The 16,096-nt window shown below is 42.2% G+C and overlaps 2 protein-coding genes across 4 annotated transcripts in view; both read right to left on the minus strand.

The window, feature by feature from the left end:
• The window catches only part of PPP4R3B (protein phosphatase 4 regulatory subunit 3B), a 73,142-nt gene extending 60,743 nt beyond the window's left edge, over nt 1-12,399 (minus strand). For all 3 annotated transcript variants that reach the window (XM_074949479.1, XM_074949480.1, XM_074949478.1), the window contains exons 1-3: nt 12,052-12,399; nt 10,684-10,739; nt 1,036-1,134 (exon numbers count right to left, since the gene is read on the minus strand). In XM_074949479.1, the coding sequence (XP_074805580.1) occupies nt 1,036-1,134; nt 10,684-10,739; nt 12,052-12,193 (297 nt within the window). In that variant the 5' untranslated portion in view covers nt 12,194-12,399. The remainder of the gene's footprint in view (nt 1-1,035; nt 1,135-10,683; nt 10,740-12,051) is intronic.
• Nucleotides 10,684-16,096, minus strand: part of PNPT1 (polyribonucleotide nucleotidyltransferase 1) — a 74,541-nt gene continuing 69,128 nt past the window's right edge. Inside the window, exon 29 of the mRNA XM_074949482.1 lies at nt 10,684-10,739. The gene's annotated coding sequence lies outside the window, so the exon portion shown is untranslated. The remainder of the gene's footprint in view (nt 10,740-16,096) is intronic.

The following is a 16,096-nucleotide window of genomic DNA, read 5'->3' on the forward strand; positions in this document are numbered from 1 at the left end:
AACTCCTCCATTACGCCTGACTCCCCCAAGCCTTTGCACTGCTTCTGAGTTTCTGTATTTTAGTTTGAATTATTATTCAGAGTTCTGTACTAATATGCCTACTAAGTAATCTATTTCTCAAAAAACATTCCCTGAATCATTTTTGTTGTCTGTATTGTTACAGACATATTTGCTGACACATATTTTGAAATAAATTACCAAATTAACTGAAACTGGTGTGATTATAGGGTGTTTTACCAAAAAATATGCAGAATTTTAAAATATTGTGCACAGACTTTTTGGATGCAGAATTCCCCCAGGAGTAATTAATGGTTCCTAAATTTAAAGGAAAACTCCAGGTTAAACAAACAACAATTTGGTATATAAAAGATATTTTAAACCATATATAATCACAAGGAGAGTAAACCACTGAAGACCAGAGTTAAATGCCAAATATAATAATGGATAATTAAACAAAGATTCCAGCTTGACAATCTGATATGCAAACTAGGACTGAAAGAGTTAGCTTTCCACATTAGAAAGTACTGGAAATCAGAGTTTCAATGCTGGAAGGTAAGTTCTATAGTTTTTGCCCATTTATTTTGTTGAACTTTGAAACAGATTTAAAATGTTTCTAATGGGAAAGTTGATTATTTCAGTCTTAATTTCAAACTTCATCTCTTCTAGGAAGTATAATTAAAATGGCAGCTGAAAAGAGACAACAGCCCCAATCACTGAAGAGACATACTGAAAAGTACAGAATTTATATTTTATTTAATATGTGCTGTCTTTAGAAAAAAAATTTATACTTTCTGTCAAACTGAAGCTGCCTTCTGGGAATTAGTAGGAATTGAAAATATGGCTCTAATGGGCTTCTGAGCAGCTACAGGCATCAGTGTGAACAGCAAAGAATCAGAATTACTGTATCAGGCAGCTGAACCCTAAAAATATAAACATGCTCTTACTTTATACTTTGTTTTAAAAATTATGGCACACAAAACAAGCAGACAGGACACATCAAAATTTGAAAATTAGAATTTTAAAAATTAACTGTACCTGGCAGATTTTTTCCCAAATTTCATCACAGCCAGCTTTTTCTTGAAAACTCAGCGCTAAATCATAATTCTCTGCTTCTGACCAAACAATCAAGGTGTCCTATTTAAAAATAAATATTTGTGATTTTCAAAAAAAAAAAAATTCAGGTGCAATACAAAATAGACTGAATGCCATACAATAAGTAATATATCCAAGGACGCAATTACTACTTGAACTGGTGTTAAAATTGTCAACACAGAATGACATATCACATCAAGGAGGATGAAATTACCAGTTCTGCTATGAGTATAAGACTCTTTACAGTCTCTCTGATAAATGAAAGGGGGGGGGGGGGGAAGAGGGCAGGGGCACCCAGCCAGCCAGTTAGCTACAAAATCCCTGTTGGTAGCTATTCTCTACTTGCTTTACCTGTAAAGGGTTAAAAAAGCCCATAAGTAAAAGGAGGGGAGGGGCACCTGACCAAAAGAGCCAATGCGAGGGCTAGAATTTTTTTAAATTGGGAAAAAACTCTCCCTTTGTCTGTGGTTGTTCTCTGGAGAGAGGAGAGACAGAGCAGCAATGCTGTAAGAAGCTTTAAACCACGTATGAAAAAATCATACCTAGAACCTACTTATCTGAAACTCCAGATATGTAAGTAGATCAGGGAATGTCTAGGTAGACATGATTGGATTTCTCTCTTTTATTTCTTTATGGCTTGTGGACTCCTCTGTGCTAACCCCCAAATGCTTTTGTTTTGCTTGTAACCATTAAGCTGGACCTCAAGAAAACCATTCTTGATGCTTAATTATATTTGCTCTTTTTAAATCCAGCAATACCCTAAGTTCCAGATGTATTTTCTTTCCTTTTGTTTTTAATAAAATTTACCTTTTCTAAGAACAGGATTGGGTTTTTTTTGTGTCCTAAGAGGTTTGCGCATATGTTGTTTAATTAGCTGGTGGCAACAACTGACTTCCTTTGTGTTCTTTCTCAGCTCTTCTCCAGGGGTAGTGGGGGGGAGGCGGGGGGCGTGAAAGGGCTTGAGGGTACCCCACAGGGAGGAATTCCCAAGTGTGCCTTCCTGGGTCAAAAGGGGAGGTTTTTTTGCACTTGGGTGGTGGCAGCATCTACCCATCCAGGTCAGAGAAAAGCTGTAACCTTGGGAGTTTAATATCAAACTGGAGTGGGTAGTATTAATTTTTAGAATCCTTGCAGGCCCCCACCTTCTGCACTCAACATGCTAGAGTGGGGAATCAGCCTTGACAGTCTCTTTCATGTCCTACCACCCAAAACATAATTTGATTAAATCTTATTAAACATTCAGAATAAATTTACATGAAAAAAGACTTAACATTCTTCCTCTCAACAGAAATACCCGGGAATTTAAGGTAGTCGTAAAGATGAATGCACACAGAGTAAACAACTTATTTGCAATATGGAAATAAAAAAAAAAAACTTTTCCATATTTATAAAAATACACAAATATGAGATTAAATGTTCTCTGAAATGAAAATATGAATGTAACACAATTTGGGAAATAATTCCACACATGTTCTAAATGTATAACTTTAAACACAGATCAACTTTAACTCAAAGAAACAAGGTGGATAAAAATGATTTTTTTTTAAAAAAGGATTTTAATGTTATTAAACTTTTTAAAAATAAACCTATTTAAAATTAAAATTGCAATTATTGCAACCTTTGTTATGGTTTAAACTCACTCTTTAATTTTAATTAATTTAATTTTAATTAAAAAAAAAAGCAGTATATGTTTACTGCTAAAGTTTTAAAGACAATTAAATCACTGAACTAGCAGAAGCCCTCTCAACTATCATAGAATATCAGGATTGGAAGGGACCTCAGGAGGTCATCTAGTCCAACCCCCTGCTCAAAGCAGGACCAATCCCCAATTTTTGCCCCAAATCCCTAAATGGCCCCCTCAAGGATTGAACTCACAACCTTGGGTTTAGCAGGCCAGTGCTCAAACCACTGAGCTATCCCTCCCCCCATCTTAGAAACCATCCCTCTCCTCTGCAATCATGACCTCCCCACGACAGCTATACTCCACTGAAGCAATTAAACCACCATTCAGTAGGTAGAAACTTGTGACCATGGGAGATGAAGAACCTTCATGGGAACTTGAGCCAAGACTATGGAGCTCACTGCCAGATCAAATAATGTTGATCAATAATCTTGCTACATTCAGAACTAAATGCAAACCTGTTTACTCAACTTCTCTTGCAACAGTACCCCACAGTCTGATATTTTTGTATTAATTAGAAAACCTCAGCTTGCCGCTTTGTGGCAAGGGTCGAAAAGTATTACTGTTTTTTACTGGTGGGAAGTGCTCAGAAACTATGGTAATGGATACTAATATGAGAACCTGGATAAAAGAGGTAGAGAATCTACTGTGGAGAAAAAGGGGCGGATGGAAAAAGAAAAGCAGCAAAAAAACCAATGAGGACAACATTTTCTATAACAGATAGGAAAAAACAAACAGAAAAAAGGGAAGTAATAGAAGGGGAAAGAACAGGTAATAAAAGCAAGAGAAACATAGTACATGACTTTTTTAATGGATCACTAGAAGGTTGACAATATGTTAAATTCAGCGCCAAACTGTTTTATTCTTTTGATTTACAGAAGGCACCTCTAAGCTCCTGTAACCAGAGTCTACCAAAGTGCCAAACCAGCTTTCGACAGCAACAGCCCTTCTTCTGCAGGTTCAAAGAGAATATTTTCTTCATTTCAGTTTATTTAATTAGTTCAGTTCAATTAGTTCATTCTAAGTTGAAGACTAATAAGTTGAGAAACCTGGAAAGCTGATTTTCCTTTCTGAATAAAAAACTAGGTGAGAGAATGAGACCTACTAGTTCTAAAATCTCAAAGCACACGGTGGCAAGAAACAATCAGTTCAATTCATTAACTGCAGGTAAGACGTATCGTGTTAAAACATGTTTTTCATTTAAAAATTAATAATCTTTTTTTAAATGTATACAGCACATTTAAGGTATTTTCATTTAGCTAATTTTAAATAACTTTAAGATCCCCTTTTTTGCATTTTAATTTCATTAAAATTCCCATTCAAATGGTGCTTAACACAAAGCACAAGTAAAAAATTAATCTAGTAAATTAGAAATGCATTATTCACCGTTTTCTAACAAAAGTATTAAAAATCTGAATCCATGACATGAATTGTGTAACGACTTAAATAAATGTGTACAAATATAGTGTTTCTTCCTGGTTTGCAGAAAACCAACCTTTCTTTAGGAAAATAACTAAAAGGTACAAATGCAAAATACAATTAAAACAAATTATTTAAATGATGATTAAAATTGCTTTGATATAAATCAATCCACCTGTGAAGAGGCAAATCTTTTAGAACTACAAGTTTATAAAGTTTATATACTGTACAATATATTTTTAACAAGTTATTCATTAAGTTACTATACGATGATACTGGAGTTATGTATTTTTATTCAGGACTTGTCTATACAAACACAAGTTCATGGCTGTCTGCGGTGTAAATCTACCTCACACTACCCAGCTGTGCCACGCCCTAAGTGCCCATGTGGACGCTGCTACTGTACGCTACAAGTTCCCTAGTTGATATTTTTCCTTCTGTAATTACTCATCCTGCCCACTCGTGTTAGCAAACAGTGAACCCAAAGGAGTAGAGGGATCCTTTTAATTTACTGGACAGATTCAAGGAAAAATAATCCTTGCAAAAGTTTCTTGTTACGATGAAGACAAACCTTTGTAGAGGGCCAAGTCCAGCCCTAGCTAGGATCAAGCTCAGCTCCACTGACATCCATTTACAAAAAAGCTAGCTACTTTATAAGGAGGCGATGCCTAGTTTTTCTTGGTTTTGGGGGGGGATGCTGTGGTGATAATATATATTTAATGATGTGGAGATATATATTAAGAAATTGCAACTTTGAAGACCGTGAAAAAGAAACAGGCCTTCTAACGGTAGACAAACAGAGAAACTTATGCAAAGAACTTAAGTTGTTTTGCAGTAGAACTACATACTAAAATTTAGGGAACTGAATAGATCAGGAAGTTGGTAATACCACCTAAAGTCTCATCTCTCAATTAATAAATAGTGACCAAAACGCAACATGGGGAAAATCCATACCAGGAACAGGAAACTGAGGCATCTTATAGCATTTCTCCCTAATAATTACTTGGGGCAAACCAACATGATGTCTCTCGCAGTAAAACAGGTTGATTGTTTGGCCCACAAATAGATGTCCCAGCAGAGGCGGAGAACCAGCCACAGGTCATAGACCAAACCAGCCCAGCCCTGGCCTCCATCAGAGGGCAGCACGGAACCCTGTGAAGCCATGGCAGCTCCCCCTCCTCTGGCCATCAAGCACTTTCCGAAACCCTATTTGTGAGGTGTTCCAGTATAAAGTGGAGCCATCACAAGACACTCCTGAGTGGATCAACATTATCTTTGGTACACTACTCTCACTGGGCTGAAGTAGATGTCTGCCTACAGTGTGTTTGACTTCACTAGACTTTATTGCCTTGAGTTAGGGCTTCTCTTTTTGGGAAAGTTTACCAGTTAATTCAGACCAATACAGTTAAACCAATATAGTTATAGTGGTATAACTCACTGCATGGACACACTTATTCTGAAAGCTTTTTCCTGTTTGGTTTAAACCACTTCCAAAGTAACGTTAGCTAAACCAAAAAGCCACTACTGCTCCAGATAATCCACACGGAATTATACTAGTATAACTATGTAAGGGCTTGTCTACACTGGTAAGTCTCTGCACAGTAAAGCAGCTTTTTGTGCTCAAACTAAAGACGTGTACACGCTGCCAAGCCACTTTGCGTGCAGAAACTCCTCAGTTGCAGTGCTGAGGAAAAAAAACCAAACCAAAACAAAAAAACCACCTCAACGAGAGTTGTAAGGCTATCAGCGCAGAGGCTCCAGCGCTCTATTGCCAGTGTAAACACTTGATTGCTTTCTGTGCTGTAATTAATTTGAGCATAAGCTTTCGTGAGCTACAGCTCACTTGCATCCGATGAAGTGAGCTGTAGCTCACGAAAGCTTATGCTCAAATAAATTGGTTAGTCTCTAAGGTGCCACAAGTACTCCTTTTCTTTGTGCTGTAATTGGCCTCCTGAGCTGTCCCACAATGCCTCAAGTAACTGCTCTGCTCATTGTTTTGAACTTGGCTGCCCTGGAGACATGCTCCCCTCCCCTTTCAAAGCACTGTTTCTGACAGCCCTTGTCTGCTGATCTGCTCTGGGACACAAAGCACACCATTAATGTGGAATGCTCGTGCTGTTGAACACAGAGGCGCGTGCGTGCGCGTACGTACGCCTGCCCCGCCCCAGGACCGGTTGCTTCCTGCTGCTGTCTGAACTTACAAGATAGCATACTGACACACACTCTGTCCCTCTCCCTGTTCGTTCATTCATTCATAGACACACACACTCTTCCCCCTCCCACACTTCAGTTGAAAAGCAGCTGGCAATGTAGTAGGATGCCCATGGAACAACAGGATTGGGAAACCTGCATCATGTGACACTGTGCCTGCCCCATGAGGTATTGCAAACCCTTCCCAAAGCACCCTGCGGCCAGTTGCACAGTGGAATAGCTACCACAATGCACTGTTTTCTTTGCCATTTCCAGAGCTGCTAATGTGGATGGGCTCCAGCGTCACAAGGAGCGCAGTGTGGACACGCAACAGCAGTTTAGTTCCAGCATTTTAATAAAAGTGTATAACTTGTGGTGCAGAAACTTGCCAGTGCAGACATACCCTAAGTTTAAATTTACACCTTTCCTTAGCTTATACCAGTATAATTTTACTGTGTAGACAAGACAGACGTTGCAAGTTAACCAGAGGTACTTCAAACATTTGTGAAGGCTAGGCTGGACACCCCAAACACATTTGAGCCAGGCGCTAAGTGTTTTTTCTTCTTCCTATGGATCACTGAATTGTCCAGGGAGTTTACAAAAATAACTTAGTGATTAACCCATGGTTTAAAAAAACGGGCAGGGGGCTACCTAGTTTTGACATACCCAGTGCATCTCTGGAGAGTCTTCCATGGGAATGAAAAAGGAGAAAGGGAAAGAATGCCACAGAGCTAGCACTGCTCCTCCCTGCCTTCTTATCTCAGAAGCACCTGATCTAGCTCTCTTCTGTGCATAGAATAGAAAAACGATCAAGCCCATCACCATTTAACAGGTGTTCATTATGTTGAAGCCCACCTATTTAGTCCTTGACAGACAGATTCCTCATAACATAAAGAGAGCACACAACTACCATACTTAGGCCATGTTTACACAGTGACTGCTACAGTGGCATAGCTGTGGTGCTGGTCCTATGTAGAATGTTTTTTTCTGTTGCTGTACGTAATCCACCTCCCTGAGAGGCAGTCACTAGGTTCACAGAAGAATTCTTCCTATCTGTGTCTATACCAGAGGTTAGGTCAGCATGGCTATGGTTTTCAAGGGTATGAATTTTTCTCACCCCTGAGAGCCAGCTATGTCAACCTAACTTTTAATTAAGGCCTTAGCATCGTTACCAAAGACTGAAGAGGCACAGAAACTTAATTACCTTCTCATTTTAAGAGAGGGCTTCTCTTCAATGCAAAGTTAATTCCTGCTGAAGCTTGAATGTTGCCCCTAATTTGACGCTGATCCCCACACAAAAAATCCTTCACTCAAGTACAGTGCTGCCATTAACTTGAGTTGGCGGGCACAACAGGGAGTGTAGGCTAAAACCCAAATGAACATAAATCATCAGTTGCTAACATGACCACTTCGAAGTGTGGATACAGGCTAGCGCCACTCAAATGCAGCTAGTCTTCCAATACTTTCCACAATCCCCCAGCTATCTCCCCTCCACCTCTGTGCACTCCTCTTAGGGGGAAAAAACAAACAAAAAAAACCACACTGCTGCTTTCTCATGGGAACAAGTCAGTAAAAAATGCCCACCACTGCATCTCATACCCTACATCAGCCTCCTTCTTCCAAAAGGAGAGTCCCACGCCCAACCTCTGGCATAAACTAATTTTAATTTAGTGTTGCCAGACTAACACCACTTCTGTGCACATGCCCAGAAAGAACAGACAAGTTCTTCTACAATACACTGAAAAAGAATTTATAGAGTGACTCAGCATACTGAAGCACTAAGAACCATAGGATGTGCCCCCAGAAGCCTAACTGCCATACACGAATACTGTGCCACTACAAACATGACAACTCAAGTGTTATTTCACAATGTGGTCGCTCTCACTAGAGCTAACTTGAGAGGAGTTACTTGAGTGAAGATTAATCAACTTAACTCTATATGGAAGACATACATACCCCAAATCATGGTTAAACACACTCCTGCAGCAGTGTGGAGTACTCTACATTGCTGATGCCTATGCTGTTTCAGATTCTGTAGTCAATCTGCACTTTTCACATGACAAATTTGTTTTCATAAAGAGAAAATATCCCTAAATATATTAAATGCAATAGTTCCTCTAAAAATTAACTTGGAAGCGTTTTTTAAATTTTATTTTAAAAATCATGTTTACATGTGTTTTTTTTCAGCAAAATGAGTATTGGGCCTTTTCAACTCAAGTCTACAATTTGTTTTTGCTTACTGTAATTTGAAGATAATTTTTTCTGCAGCATGTGTCAATACAAACTTAGGTACATCCACACCACAAATGCAGGTGTAACTATAGTGTGGGTAGAGATATAACTGCTAAGTTGAATCTAGCTAGTTCAGGTAATAATTACAATGAAGACATGGACCCTGGCATGGGGTTGCAACTTGAGTACTTACTCAGGGTCCATGTCAGGCTTGTGCTAGAGTGGCTAGCTGCACTGAAGCCCATGCTGCCACACATTCACTACTACCCCAAGCTAGCATAGATATGCCTACCCGTGCTACAGTTATACCTTAATTTGCAGTACATACATACCCTTAGAAGAAGAGACAGAAGGTTAAATATTTTATGTGTATTTAACAGATTAAGAGTTTGCAAATATTTTCACTGTACAAGTAGTAAACAATTGCGCATCAGCATATGCCAGCAGTTCTCAAACTGTGGGTCGGGACCCCAAAGCGGGCTGGTGTGTAGACTTGCCCAAGCCCTGCCGCCTGAAGTCCTATTGATTTTATACGGAAGGTTCTCAGACGCCAGAATGATAGGTGACAATATAAAATCTTAAAGAGAATTCAGAACAAACCAACACACCTGTTCAGCAATACAATCTGCATTCAGTATTGCATTCAGTATTAATTCTCTGTGCACTGTCTCTATTGAACACAGAGTCCACTCCAAGGCTATCTTGATTTTCAAAACGCAGCATAAAAATGGACTCAACTATCATAGAATATCAGGATTGGAAGGGACCTCAGGAGGTCATCTAGTCCAACCCCCTGCTCAAAGCAGGACCAATCCCCAATTTTTGCCCCAAATCCCTAAATGGCCCCCTCAAGGATTGAACTCACAACCTTGGGTTTAGCAGGCCAGTGCTCAAACCACTGAGCTATCCCTCCCCCCATCTTAGAAACCATCCCTCTCCTCTGCAATCATGACCTCCCCACGACAGCTATACTCCACTGAAGCAATTAAACCACCATTCAGTAGGTAGAAACTTGTGACCATGGGAGATGAAGAACCTTCATGGGAACTTGAGCCAAGACTATGGAGCTCACTGCCAGATCAAATAATGTTGATCAATAATCTTGCTACATTCAGAACTAAATGCAAACCTGTTTACTCAACTTCTCTTGCAACAGTACCCCACAGTCTGATATTTTTGTATTAATTAGAAAACCTCAGCTTGCCGCTTTGTGGCAAGGGTCGAAAAGTATTACTGTTTTTTACTGGTGGGAAGTGCTCAGAAACTATGGTAATGGATACTAATATGAGAACCTGGATAAAAGAGGTAGAGAATCTACTGTGGAGAAAAAGGGGCGGATGGAAAAAGAAAAGCAGCAAAAAAACCAATGAGGACAACATTTTCTATAACAGATAGGAAAAAACAAACAGAAAAAAGGGAAGTAATAGAAGGGGAAAGAACAGGTAATAAAAGCAAGAGAAACATAGTACATGACTTTTTTAATGGATCACTAGAAGGTTGACAATATGTTAAATTCAGCGCCAAACTGTTTTATTCTTTTGATTTACAGAAGGCATGCCTTCAAAAGATGGTGGTGTGCAAGTGTATTTAACCCTGGCTAGTCAGCTTAGTTAGGTCAGGCTAGCAGGTGGGCCTGAACAATAATAAAAAAAAAGCCACATTGTAGATGCAGATTCCTTGATGTCATTTTCAGAGAAAGAACTAAACAAATAACCAGTATGTTGAAATGCTGCTGGTGGAGGCTTTATTTTCCTGTTTGAAATAATCACTTAACCCAATATTGGGTTAATAACAAAAATAAAAAAGGAATCAATTATATGTATACTCCATATTTAAGTATTCTTCCTTTCATGAGTTCAAGATACTCCCCAAAATGCCTATCAACCAACAGCCCCTTTCACCAAACACCTTAAATTATAGCATTAATAGAAGTACAATTTTTCAACCTGCACAGAAAACAAACATCAGCAAATCTATACAGTGAACCTTTTGCCCTTTTCTGTAAATCACCATTAATTTTTGTGCCAAATTCAGTGCAAAATGATAGGACAAAGGAAGCTGGTACTTGCCTGCTGTTTTTGATATGCAGTGTTTGGATTTATCTTTGATTCCAACAATAGAGAACCTGAAAAGGTAATAAGGAATTATATTTAGGAAGTTTAACAAAACAAACATCTCCATGGCCCTTACAACTGGCCATGTGCCAATAAATATATTATTTTCTAATTAATCCAAATCTTCTAGCCAGTCCAAGAGAATATTTTGCATTTTAATGGAAATCTCTACACCTTCTGAATAAGCCAGGTAACAGGCAAAGCCAAAATAAAATATTCTGATTTAAATTTAAAACACAAATTTCATTTACTTTAGACTCAATGTTCTGTGTATTGCTATTTTTCTGCTATCCTGTACAGTAATCTGACAATTGTGAAGAACGTTTTATAAATCAATGCTAACTAGTACTAAACAACAAGCAATTTATAATAAAAATTTACTTGCCCACACACGAATGTGCATTTTTTTGCTCATATCTCCTTGAGGTGCCCTTCAGAAATGAAAAATCTAGACTCTATAAACCCAAAGACTTTATTTTGTGTAAGTAACATATGTATCCTGGCAACAAGTCCAGAGTAATCTATACCAGACCTCAGAAGGTTTATTTAGCACATTAGCACCTGTCAGCTGACAAAGCTGACGCTATGATTTTTTTCTTCTTTAAATTTTTTTTCTAGGTGAACTTAAATACACAATTGAAAACAACAAAAAGCAAGTAAACAAACAAACAAAAAAACCCCACACCAGCAGGAGTTTCACCTTTCCAAAACAGAGAATTTATTTACAAAAATAAATTCCCTGCATGGACCAGAAAAAAGGAAAACCACTGGGGGGGGGAACCCCCACAGAATAGTGATTAATCTGGGAATGTTTGTAAAAAAAATAAAAATAAAAAAAATTGAACAAGGGGTGTCACTTAAATAGACTTCATCGTCACTCACTGCTAGGTTAGGGCTGGCAGACTCAGTCACTGGTGGTAACGTTAAGGAAGCGTTTGGAGTCACTTCAGTGTAGACCACACTCGGCCTCACTGGAGAAGGAAAGTTTGGAGGCAGGAGGAAGAAGCCATAGAGACGCTGCCTCTCAGGGAACGGGGGAGACTCCCTCTCATAAGCCCGACCCATGGAGTGTCAATGCCTGGGGCTTTGCCAGACTAGGAGGCTGTGGTGGGGTCAATGTTTGCGGGACGCTGGACGGGGGAGTTGTCACATTTTCTCCCCTTCCCCAGTCCCGTTGTCCCAGCAGCCAGGCCCAACCCTGTGAATGTGTAAGCCGGGTAGCGACCGGACGGGGTGGGAAGGGCACCACGGGGGCCAAACCGCAGGCCCCCTTCCCGGCAGGCAGGGCCTAGGCCTCCCCGCAGCTCCTGGCTCCGCTCTCACCGTCCGACTCGGCCCGCACCAGCAGCGACATCCCCTTGAGCCGCTCCACGTAGGTGGAAGAGACGTGCCCGGTACCCCTGTCGTCCCATTGCCGGTCCTCATTGAGGGTATAGACCTTCACCCGCCGCCGGGTGTCCGACATGGTGGAGCCCGACCAGGGTCTCCACGCCGGCTCGCCGCCTCTGCGGGGTCTGGGAGTCGCTCACGGGCAGAGCGGGGTCCTTAACACTCCACTTTTCATGGCTCCCTGAAGAGGGGAAAGTTGAGCCCCCAGCCCGGCCCCCTCACTCCGCGCCGCAGCCTCAGCAGCTACCACAGCGCGGCCGCCATCTTGTAACCCGACTCTCCTGTCTTTCTTTTCCTTTCAGCAGCGCGTGCCACGGGCTCCACTCGCAGGGGCTACGGTGGCCGAGAGCTCACGCGCTCCTTCTGAGAGGACGGAGGGGGCGGGCTATAAATAGCCGCCCTTGAGTCCGCCTTCCCTCTCCAACACACTATAACAACCTCCCACCACTGACCTCAGCCCCTTCCCCGCTTTCAGAGTCCAGGGACAGAATCCACCCCTGTCCCCCATTCAGAGGTGCTGGAACTAAGCATGCAGTAGCATCCCTGTCTTGAAGTAGGTTTCAAAGTAGCAGCTGTGTTAGTCTGTATCCACAAAAAGAAAAAGGAGTTCTTGTGGCACCTTAGAGACCAACAAATTTATTTGAGCATAAGCTTTTGTGAGCTACAGCTCACTTCATCGGATGCATGCAGTGGAAAATACAGTGGAGAGATTTGTATACACAGAGAACATGAAACAATAGGTGTTACCATGCACACTGCAATGAGAGTGATCAGTAAAGTGAGCTATTACCAGCAGGAGAGGAAAAAAAAACTTTTTGTAGTAATAATCAAGGTGGGCCATTTCCAGCAGTTGTTTCCATCACATAGGGTTCACAATTTGGTTCAATGGCTCTCAGCACACACACACACAAATTGTTCCGACACCCATGGACACAGTGCAAACACTACCCCCCCAACAGCCACTGAGTCCGCCACTATCCACTCTAGGGCCCGGAGCACACTGTCATAGAATCATAGAATATCAGGGTTGGAAGGGACCTCAGGAGGTCATCTAGTCCAACACCTTGCTCAATGCAGGACCAATCCCCAATTTTTGCCCCAGATCCCTAAATGGCCCCCCCAAGGATTGAACTCACAACTCTGGGTTTAGCAGGCCAATGCTCAAACCACTGAGCTATCCCTCCCCCCATGAGCTAAGTGCCCCAATGACACACCCCCCCCAGCTTGGACCCCAATGGAATCTAACACCAGCCCCTGAGACACTTGCTGACCCACCTCTCTCCACTTCATGGGGGGGGGGAGGGGGAGGGGGAGAGCAGGGCTCTGATGGACCATAACCTTGTCATGGTGGAGAGGGTTGTATGGGCTAAAGACCCTCAGGGCTATCATACTCCTGGTAGAGTCCCACTTGGCGAGCAAGTCTGAGGCGAAGCTCCTGCCTAACCCGTGTCCAAACTTAACAAGATCCCAACGGTGGATCAGGCTGTAGAGGACCTTTTAGTACTCTGCAGCTGTGAAGGTGAGTGAGGGCTGCAGCAGGAGGGAGGCCCCTGGTTGTCTTGGATCTCCTTGCCCCTGGGTCAGGGTTTTCCTCCTGCCAAGTCTCATGTTGTCACCACCTGCACACCGGTTTCCCCACATTAAAAGATTTCACACGCAGGCCTCTGCCAAAGGGCTCATACCCACACAATCTCTGTGGCGACGGACAAGTGGCGGTGAAGACAAGAGCAGTAATCTCTGGGAGTCCTTAGTCATAAATCTGCACATAGGTGACAGCCATGTGACAATAGTCTTGTGCTTGGATGAGACAGAAGTGCATTTCGGCAGCAGAGGCTGTGACTGAACAGGCCTTTTTAGGATCCCCTCTGCACACCCAAACATAGGCTGTCTCATACTCTTCTGACTGGATCAACGCATCCCGTAGGATCACTCAACTCTGCAGCCGAAACAAGAGATATAAGACAATGAATTTCGCCACCTGGAATGTCCACACTCTTATGGACTCTCAGCACAGTGAATACTGCCATAATAGCCAGAGAACTGGCAAGACTCAACATTGACATTGCAGCTCTTAGGGAGACCCACCGGGCTGATAAGCACCAATTAAAAGAGGACAGAGGTGGCTACACCTTCTTTTGGAAAGGAAAGCCACCTGAAGAGAGATGCATTCACAGGATTGGCTTTGCCACCAAAAATAATATAGCCAGTCTGCTTTTGGAGCTTCCCGGGGGGGATCAGCGAGAGTCTCATGACTGTTCAGCTCAAGCTCAGCAACAGCCAATATGCTAGTCATCAGTGCATACGCCCAAACACTTGATGATGAGGAAGACAACAAGGAACAGTTTTATAGTGCTCTTGATGCAGTCCTCACAGCCACACCTAAGGCAGACAAACTCAATCTCGGGAGATTTCAATGCCAGAGTCAGATGGGACTCCCAACTCTGGAACAGCATAATAGGCAAAGAAGGGGTGAGAAATGTAAACCCCAATGGTATTCTCCTCCTCAGAAAATGTGTGACGCATGACCTGCTCATCACAAATACCGTCTTTAGGCAGAGTAACAAATTTAAGACCACCTGGAAACATCCTCAGTCCAAACACTGGCACCTCCTTGACTATGTTATAGTCAGAGCTTGAGATTACGCCGTCTGTATAACACGAGCCGTGAGAGGTAGAGATCACTGTTGGACAGACCATTGATTAGTAAGATCAATAATGTACCTGCAGCTCGCTCGACCACACCGCAAACACCCAAAGACTAAGTGAAAGCGGTGCAATGTCAAAGCACTTCAGGACCAAGCCAGCTGTGAGATGCAACGGCTCAGAGACCGAACCAGTCGTTATTCACACTGGTGTCAAGCAGGGCTGTGTCATTGCTCCAACACTCTTCTCCATTTACCTTGCTATGGTCCTGATTCTCATCCATGATCGCCTTCCCAATGGAATATGGATGGCAAACTCCTCAATCTCTGACATCTCCAAACAAAATCTAAGATCACAAGTATTGGCATCATTGACCATCAATATGCAGATGACTACGTCATTCTCAGAAACACAGAGGCCGACCTGCAAAGTACCTAAATCTTTTTGCAGATGCCTATCACAGACTGGGTGTCGGTCTCAACATTGGGAAAACCAAGGTACTCTACTAGTCCTCGCCTGCACAAACTATTCTTTGTACTCCACAAATCACCATCAGTGGAGAACCCTGGAAAACGTGGACCATTTTCCATACCTTGGCAGCCACCTCTCCCAAACAGCCAGCACTGACACAGAAATTGAATACAGGATTTGTGGTGCCAGCACATCCTTTGGAAGACTACTCAAATGAGTCTTCAATGATAGGTATCTGCAAACAGGCACCAAGATCTTGGTTTAGAAGCCAGTTGTCATCTCCACCCTTCTCTACGGGTGAGAGAGACTTGGGTAACCTACAGACAACATGTTAAGCAGCTGGAGTGGTTCCAACAGTGCTGCCTCAGGTGGATTCTCAGGATCAGTTGGGAAGACTGATGCACTAACATCAGTGTTCTCTCTGCAGCCAACATCAGCAGTATAGAAGTCCAGGTCATGCAGCTCTGCTGGGTTGGCCACTGTGTATGTATGTCTGACACTCGCCTCTCGAAACAAGTACTCTTCTCTCAGTTATGTCAGGGAAGAAGGGCTCATGGAGGGCAGTGGAAGCACTTCAAAAACATATTGAAAGTACACCTTAAAAAGGAAGGCATCAACCCAACAAACTGGGAGGACTCGGTGCGGAACAGAACACAGTGGTGCCACACCATACATCAAAAAGCCACAGCTCACTTTGAGAACAGACATGCTCATAAGACAGAGAAGTGACAGAGGAGGAAAGAAAGGGCACAACAGTCCAGCCAACAACTATGTCTCCTCCAAGATTACACCCGTCAAAGCTGGGGGAAAATTTGTAGGGCACAAATTGGGTTCCTCGGCCACTTAAAAACCCACCAATGAACCC

This window comes from Natator depressus, chromosome 3, assembly GCF_965152275.1.
Source record: "Natator depressus isolate rNatDep1 chromosome 3, rNatDep2.hap1, whole genome shotgun sequence".
NCBI classification, from domain to species: domain Eukaryota; kingdom Metazoa; phylum Chordata; order Testudines; family Cheloniidae; genus Natator; species Natator depressus.